The 8,940-nt window shown below is 43.4% G+C and overlaps 1 protein-coding gene across 1 annotated transcript; it reads left to right on the forward strand.

Annotated features, from left to right (window-relative positions):
- Nucleotides 1–883: 883 nt before the first annotated feature.
- LOC114616677 (5-hydroxytryptamine receptor 3B-like) lies at nucleotides 884–6,174 on the forward strand (the record flags this gene model as incomplete). The annotated part of the gene is made up of 5 exons (XM_028762109.1): nucleotides 884–985; nucleotides 4,055–4,129; nucleotides 4,387–4,496; nucleotides 5,102–5,271; nucleotides 6,017–6,174. Coding segments are annotated over exons 1-5 (615 nt in total), but the record flags the coding sequence as incomplete, so codon positions are not given.
- Between the last annotated feature and the right edge of the window lie 2,766 nt (nucleotides 6,175–8,940).

Raw genomic sequence — 8,940 nt, forward strand, 5'->3', positions numbered from 1 at the left:
GATAAAAATCACTCAGATTTGTGTCTGCCCAGACTAGCATGCTCCCTCTGTGAGCAGCGAACTTGTCGGATGCTTCTGCCAGCAGCTGTACTGCTGGCAACTTTGTGTCTGAATGAAGAATTCGCAGCCCTGCTCGCATCATGGCTCCTCTCCTCCCTTCCCATGTTTTTGCCTCCTGTTTTGTTTATGGAAAAGCCTACAGTCTTGTCTTCGAATTTCTGAGTATTATGAGTACCTTAGGGAAATCTGATTATAGAGATAATCTACTCAACAGTGAAGAGTTTTAATTTGTTTCTATTGAGTTTTGTCAATTCCGAATCCCGGATACCTTTGTATTCCAGTCCATTGACTGGAGCCTCCCAGCCAGACGTTGAGGCATCTGTTTCCATAGTCTCCGGAACTAGGAAAGATAAATAAGAATGTGTGGAGAATTATCTGTATATTTGCTAACCACCAATTTAGATCTAAATAGACTCCCTCTGTTAGGAAGACTAATGAATTCCAATTCTCGGAAATATCCTTTGCTTTTAACAAGCAAGATGGAGGGTATCTAAAGAAAAAAGAGAGGCACACAGAGGGAAGAGCTGTGAATAATGCCACCAGAGAACCAATTACGTTCACCAGCTGGCATTGGGAAACTTGTTTCTTTGATAAAAAAAAAAAAAGAAAGAAAGAAAAGAAAAGGAAAGAAAAGAAAAGAAAAAAGATTGAAAAGATTGTTGGCTTTAGCCTCAAACTACTTTTTGACATTGTGTTCTTTAGGACTAACTGATGAATCTTCCTAGCCAGATTCTAGGACCAGAAAAAAAAAATTTATAAATCTCATTTCTAGGTGTAAAACAGCAAAGCAATAGGCAAGAGAGAAATGAGGGCCAGTGTCAAGATGGCTGGTAATCAGAGTCAGTTGGATCACATGACAGCAGAAAAGAGAGAGACCATGCCATCGGATCAACGAGAGAAGCTTATTGGGTTTATTGGGTGTCAGGTCAGTGACAGGGAAATCAGTAAATAATGCAGTTGTTGAAGTGAAGATGATATTCCTGTGAGAGCCTCAGCAGGTAAAGAAGCGTGCCTCCAAGTGGGAGACACTCAGCTCCCTCCTCAGAACCTACATAGAAGAAGGAGAAAACCCAGTTCTCAGATTGTCCTCTGACCTCCATACTCACACGATGGAATCTGTGTGCATCCAAACAGACACTCAGACATACAGACACAGGTCATTTTTTTAAAAAAAAGTAGTCCCACGAAAACACAGTTTATAGCTTGTTTCCCTTCAATATAAACTGCATTTTGGACTTTTAAAAAATATCTACCTGTAGGGGAGCCTCACGGATTATAACTAAGTCTAGCTGCACTTGGGTGAGTAAGGTCAGAGTGTTCCATAATCACTAGGCTCAGACATTTCCCAACGAAGTGAAGTGTCATCCCCTAATCTTGGGCTCTCAGTAGAAGACTGAAAAAAAGCAAAAGAAAGAAAAAGAAAAAAACCTTTCCAGAACCCCTGCTGAGCCAATCTTGGCTGGGGGTCCCCACTGGTCCTCCTACAAGCTGTTCCTCAGGGAAATATTTGTGAATTCAATCTTTTCACTTTGCATACCCGCTTTAAAACCTGCCTCTCTCAAGTATCTATTTAAAGTCCATAAAAATCTGTAGAACCAAGTGAGTTCAAAACAGCCTTTGTTGAGCCTGGAAAGCAGCGCTCCTGGTTTGCTTGCTCTTTCTTCTTTCCAACAGTACCTAGAGATGCATATTCAGCAACGACTGACTCACTTTTCTTGACTGTAACAAGGGGAAGCTTTAATCTGAAAAGGTTATTGGGTTTCTTTTGGGCTTGGGAGGTAGCTCAGCTGGGGCATGCATGCTTAGTGTGCAGTGCAAAGCCCTGGGTTCTTTTCCTCACCCTGGCATAAACTGGGCACGGAGATGAGTACCTGATCCCAGCACTAAGGGGATGGAGGCAGAGGAAACAAACTCAGATCTTCTGCAAGAGGACTCCTAACTACTGAGCTATCTCTCCAGCTCCCTGATGAGCTTGTAAAGACAGGGTCTCATATACTTCAGGCTAATCTTAAACTACTTACAAAATCGAGGATGACTTTAAGTACAGGGTCCTCCTGCCTCTGCCTCCCAAGCAACGGGACCACAGGCGTCCATCGACATACTCCACTCTAGTTAGGTTTTGTTGAGCTGTGCTTTGACTTCAATAGGTTATTTAGCAAGTCATCCATTTGCCCTAGGTTTTGTCTAATTGTTCATAGAGCCCCTTAGGAGCCTTTGTGCTTCTTTGGTATGTGTTGTAATGTCTTGGGACCAGGGAGGTGGCTCAGTTGGTCGAAGCGCTCGTTCCATTCCCAGAACTCACAGTTGAAGGCAAGAACTGACTTCAACACGTGTGCCACGGCAAATACACACCCACCCACCACATACAACAACAACAACAATAATAATGCTCTTTCCTAATTTTGCTATTTAGGCCTTCTCTCTTTCATTTGAATAATGCAATTAAAAATTTGATAACTTTATATATTTATTTATTTATTTATTTTCTGGTTTTCGAGACAGGGTTTCTCTGTGTAGCCCTGGCTGTCCTGGAGCTCACTCTGTAGATCAGGCTGGTCTCAAACTCAGAAATCCATCTGCCTCTGCCTTCCAAGTGCTGGGATTAAAGGCGTGCGCCACCACTGCCCAGCTTTATTTACTTTTATAAATTTAAATTTTTAAAAATTTTATTTGAAGTGTATGTACTGATGTTTGCCTACGTGTGTGTGTGTGTGTGTGTGTACATACATATATATGGAACTGGTTGGAAGATCAAGTTCTCTAAACTGTTGAGCCATTTCTCCAGCTCTAGTATATTTATATTTATTTTTATATATGTGTGTGTGTGCTTGCATGTCTTTATGTGTGCAAGAGTTTATGTAGGCCAGAAGAAGCCATCAGAGTCCTTGAAACTGTAGTCACAGACAGTTGTGAGCTGCCAGATATGGGTCTGGGAACCAAACTCAGGTCTTCTGCAAGAGCTGCACATCCTCTTAACTGCTAAACCATCTCTCCAGTCCCACACAAAACTTTTTAATTTTGATTAAAAAAAACCCCTCACTTTTTTCACATGTTGTTTTTGCTCTGGTATCTGAGAAAACATCACTTATTTCAGAGTCACAGGGATCTGAGCATTCTCTAGTCTTAGCTTGACTATCCAGGCTTATGATCCATTTTTATCATTAATATTTGTAAGATACTATATGTGTGAAATAACTCTTATTTTTGGAATGTTTCTTACTGAGTTGGATATGGACCATTGTTGATACTCCTATTGCTGTTGCAAGGGGCTCTTTAAGCAAAATGTCACCAAGGTGAGAGGTGGCTCAATGGTTAAGAGCACTGGCTGTTCTTCCAGAGGATCTGGGTTCATTCCCAGAACCCAAATAGTAGCTCACCATCATCTGTAATCTCAATTTTATGCAGTCCAATGATCTTTTCTGGCTTCCATGGGCACCAGGCATGAACATGGTACACAGATATACACTAAGGCAAAAGTCTCATACACAGGAAATAATTTTTTTAATTAAAAATTACGGAGTTATCGCAGACATGGGAACTCATACCTGTTGTCCTGAACATATATCTCACCTATATTGAGCTCATCAGTCTGTTTCATAAGCAGACATATTTAAATACAAAGTAAGCTAACAGGAATGGCTGCGTGTGTCAGCACGGATAGCTCTCACCGAAGGATTATGAATAACATCTTGATTAGAAACAAAAGCTTGGTCTTTCCAGCTCAGTGTTGGCTGAGACCTACATACCATTTTGTTTTTTTGTTTGATTAATGGCAGAGTAACTAATTAGAGGGGAAAAGAGATTAGAAAATTACTCAAAATGTTAAGTGCAGTCAGAGTGCTATTTTGTCCTGGATAATGGAGCAACATTCAAAGCCACAGGTGTTCATGATAAGCAGGAACTGAGAATACTCGGGTATCAAAGAGGCTAGGTAATGTTTTTAAGATCAGCACTAGCTGCTTGGGTTTGATTTTGCTCCCTCTTAAATTGTCAGATGCATGGAGAAATTCTTTTTGCTCTGCAGGATGTACAGAATCAAAAATTAAAGACAAGTGTGTGGTACAGAGAGGTGAGTGATTCTCCGTCTCTCTGCATGCTGCCTTCCTGATCGGGATCTAACACTATTCTGAGGAGGAAATATTGCCTTTGGTAGAGTCCCCTAGCTCAGAAACGGGCCCAGTTTATTAGAATCTATGCAAGGATGTAGCCATAGACTGGATTTCCTTCCCCCTAACACCTTAAGGGCTGATGAATCGGGTCGGTACTCAGTTATGTCAGTGGACTTAACCTTCTCGTTTTTGGTGTTTTCCATTTGACTCCTAACAGGTTTGGAATGATGAGTTTTTGTCCTGGAATTCTAGTCTGTTCGATGAGATTCAAGAGATCTCTCTCCCTCTCAGTGCCATCTGGGCCCCTGATATCATCATTAATGAATTGTAAGTGTGCTGGAACGTATCTCTGTGGCCCTGGGATTGATCCACCTGCTTGGGCCAAGTGCTGTTTACTTTCAGTCATTGCTAGTATACTTTTGTTTTCTCTAGTCACGGGGGTCATCGTACTATAAGGACTATTCAGGATGGAATGGCCATGAGTTGACATCACTAAAGATACAAGTTGAGGGGACTGGAGAGATGACTTAGTAGTTAAGAGTTTGTACTGCTTTTCCCGGCACCTATATTGAGTAGCTTATAGCCCCCTGTAACTTAGCTCCTGAAGATCTGATGCCCTCTTCTGTTCACCATGGACACCTGCACTCATATGCACTATATATAATTTAAAATAAAATAAACGTATTTTAAACGATATGTATTTAATTCATGGTGCTTGGAGTTCCTGTTTATGCTGAAGCTGTGAGTTAATTGATGAGACTCATTATCTCTGAATGCATCCTTCAGGACCAACCATCTCATGGGAAGTATCATTCTTTCCTTTCTAACTTTTGCTTTGGGTCTTATGGTCACTACCAACTCATAGCCAGTTCTGTGTATGTTCAAAAGGACTAAGGTCTTCTTCATAACAGGTTCTCTTCTGTTTCATATAGTGTGGATGTTGAAAGATCTCCTGACCTGCCCTATGTATACGTGAACTCTTCTGGAACCATTAGAAACTACAAGCCCATCCAGGTGGTCTCCGCGTGCAGTTTGCAGACATACGCTTTCCCCTTTGATATCCAGAACTGCAGTCTCACCTTCAATAGCATTCTGCACACAGGTAAATAAATCCCGAGAGCCATAGTCTACTGGGAACACTTACGCTGTGTGTGCATACATAGGTGAAATGATATTAACTTCAGATCTATTTTATTCTTACACATTATTTAAAAATAAACCTCAGGGGCTAGAGAGATGGCTTAGCAGTTAAGAGTACTGGCTGCTCTTCCAGAGGACTTGGGGGTCAATTCCCAGCACCCACATGGCAGCTCACAACTGTAACACCTGTTCCAGGAGATCTGACACCCCCACAGAGATGTAGATGCAGGCAAATCACCAATGTGCATAAAATTAAACAAATTATAAAAATAAACCTCAGCTGGATATGACTGCACAAGCTTGAAATCCCAGCATTTTGGAGGTAGGGGCAGGAGAATTGAAAACAAAAACAAAAACCTCTTTATGCAGTGGATTTTTCTAGAATTCAGACAAGGCACAGTGCTATATAACCCACCAGTGCTGTTAATTTATCGTTATAATATCAGCATTCTATCACTACTGAGAATGTTCTAGAAGTCACAGGATATGCTTCATACACTGTGGAGTACAGGCTCCAAACTCTGAATTCATAGTTTCGTGAAAACTAGAAATATTTTTGTTCCCTACCTCTACTTTCTAACTCAAATCCTGGTAATACCAGGGGTGTGGGTCTGGATAAAAGGAAGAGCTAAAACTGGGAGTTGGGAAAGTGGTGGTGCTAGCTCCATTTCTTCCCCAGGAAGTCCATTGTTTCTCTTGGCTTTCAGTGGAAGACATAGACCTGGGCTTCCTGAGGAACAGAGAAGACATGGAGAATGATAAAAAGGCTTTTCTGAATGACAGTGAGTGGCAACTTCTTTCCGTGTCTTCCACTTATCACATCCGGCAGAGCAGCACTGGAGACTTCGCACAGATTCAGTTTAATGTAGGTTCTCCTTCCCCTCCGTTACCCTGGTCTCTGCGGTCCTCAGCCTTCTCTATTGAGCTGTGGAATCTGCTCAGTAGCAGGTCCTCATTCCCACCAGGGAGCAGCATGCTGTGGTTGCTCTGCTCATCCGTCTGTGCAACAGTATCTGCAAGCAGAGATCCCGAGCCTGGTAGCACCGGATCTTCTGTAACCTTCTACAGGGGCATCAGAGAGAACGGTGTACAGATTCCAGGGCTCTGACCCATCTCACAGCAGAAATCGCCAAACCTCTTGGCTTATACAAACATTATCATTTCTAATAGGCACTGAGAATAAAGCTCAAAGCAGTCTACCCACCATCAGCATGACAAGGAATTGGAAAAACAAAAACTAAGAAAAACTCTCATCATCGTAATTGTTCCATTTTTAATTGAGAAAACTATCAATTAATTTTAGAAGCAGATGCACAAAACGGTCCTATCACTAAGCCAAATATCTGAAGGGATGAGCAGACGGTCGTCCGCATGGCCCCCAGAGAGAAAGAGTAAGGCTGGGGATGAAGCTCTGTTGGTAGCTTACATGGATTCCCACGGGCCACACAAACCAAGCATGATGACACACACCTGTGACACCAGCACGGGGAAGGTGGAGGCTTGAGGATTAGGATGGATTTTTGAGACCAACCTGGGCTACATGAAATTCTATTTCAAAAAGGAAGGAAAAGGAAAGGAGACAGGGAAAGGGGGAGAGGGAAGGGGGAGGGAGGAAGGGAAGGAGGGAGGGAGGAGAAAAACAAGTGAAAGAAAAAAAGAGATAGATAGACAGACAGACAGACAGTCAGACAGACAGACAGAGATAAAGTAAACAAGCTCCTAGTGGCTTCAGGGTCAGAGGAGCAACTGCTCACCAGAGTATGCAGTGGGCATGCCAACATGATGCTGTTGTATCTCTGGGAGTAACTCTTGGCCAAACTGTTCCCGGGGAAAGTTGTCGGTCTTGAGGGGCTGGGAGGAGGGCAGTGGTGGCCACCACTTCTGCTGCAGAGCTTCTGCTCCTCTGGCATTCCTAGCAAACCACTTTGTCATGATCACTGGCAGGTTCAGACTCACAGTGCTAGGATTCTGCAGAGGGTCCTGCTTTGCTGCACAAAGTGAAGGTGCCACTTGTGACAGGGTGGGAAGGTGGCGTTCATGCCACAGAATGAATCCAGCTGGGAAATAGAGGCTGCAAACAGGTCAGGAGTGCACATACATAGAGTCCCTGGAAACAGGCCTTGGTAATGCCGGAGTGCTTCCTGACCAGACTAAATCCAGATACTAAGAGTCAGAGTGGGATTAACTCTGAGGCACGAGTGGCCTTTGCTGATTGAAAGATGTGTGTTTTCTAGAGAAATGTCCATTAAACTTGGGCACTGGGGTTTGAGCCTCCCTTGTGGCCAGCCCATGGATAGGCAGCCATTACAACACTTGCTCACGGAGCAGGAGATTCTGGACCAGAGTTCTTTCTGACTCAGAATTTAATGACGTGCCCATTGTGTGCTCACTCTTCTTTGTTTTGTGATCCTAGGGCTCGAACAAGGCCCTCTCTCGTGTCAGGCAAGCAGTCTACCACTGACCACATCCCCAGTTCCTGTCCACTCGTTTTCAGTAAGAAAGAGAGAGTGGGGGAAAGAATGCCTTTTTTTTTTTTAATTTTATTTCAATGAGTTTCTTGGCTGAGAGTAAACACCTCATTAATTTTAAAGATATCAGCCTGCAAACATTATTAATGCAGACCAAATAATGGAGAACATTAAAGGGAAATGTGAGGGAATGGCACGTGCAAGGTGGAACCAGTCACCTACCAAGCACTCCACGGCATGCTACACACATCATTACCTGCACTCCACGGAGACAGGCCAAGGGAAGGGGCGGCAGGTAAACGGGAGTGTGTGTGTGTGTGTGTGTGCCCCTGTGTTTGTTCTCTCTCTCTTTCCAATTATGTGTCATTTTCCCCCTAAATATTAGCTTTTTTTTTGAGAGCAGCAGAGTCTGTTTGGAATAGGAGAGAAGGTAGGTGCTGCTTTGTGGGAGACATCCCTCCAAATAGGAACTACTGTCCAGTTCCTTTGCCACATGGCCTCTTCCCTCTTCATGGCCACATCCTTCTCTGTTAAGATGTTTCCACAATGTTGTCTTGGAAGAAAGGACACGTACATTTGACTTCATAGCCTGGAAGTTTTCTCCAAGGTGCCTTTGCCCTGGGGGCTAAGGTGGGTGACCTGGTAAGGCTGATTTCCACCTGGTTCTCTGATTCTCTGGAACCAGTTCCCCAGAGAATCCCTAGTAAAGTCACAAATCGTATCAACCTGACTCAGAAGTGATCCTGCAGCTTTGGAAAGACTTGCATGTTCCAGAACCCTCGATGGTTTCCGTCTCCCAATCTCCATCCCTCCCCCATGTTGCCATGTGTCCTATACCTGGCTTCATTGATCTCTAATACCATGTAAGACATTCTGAATTTAGCACCCAAGGTATCCTGATGTCATACAAAAGCTCCTGGCTGGTATTGTAGTATTCGGAGTCCAATTCTGTGCTAAGAGTGGGCTCACTGGTGTCCTGACAGCAAAGGACCATTTTCCTGTTAATCTAATGACTCACTGTGTCTCAGGCAGAGCTAGTCGGAACAAGGAAGAGAGACAAAATGTACCATCTCTTCAGAATGTACCATCATGCCATGCATGCGCGCGCACACACGAAGACACACACACACACACACACACACACAGAGAAAGAGAGAGAGAGA

The sequence above is a fragment of the Grammomys surdaster genome, unplaced genomic scaffold, assembly GCF_004785775.1.
Source record: "Grammomys surdaster isolate TR1022 unplaced genomic scaffold, NIH_TR_1.0 332959, whole genome shotgun sequence".
In the NCBI taxonomy this organism is placed as follows: domain Eukaryota; kingdom Metazoa; phylum Chordata; class Mammalia; order Rodentia; family Muridae; genus Grammomys; species Grammomys surdaster.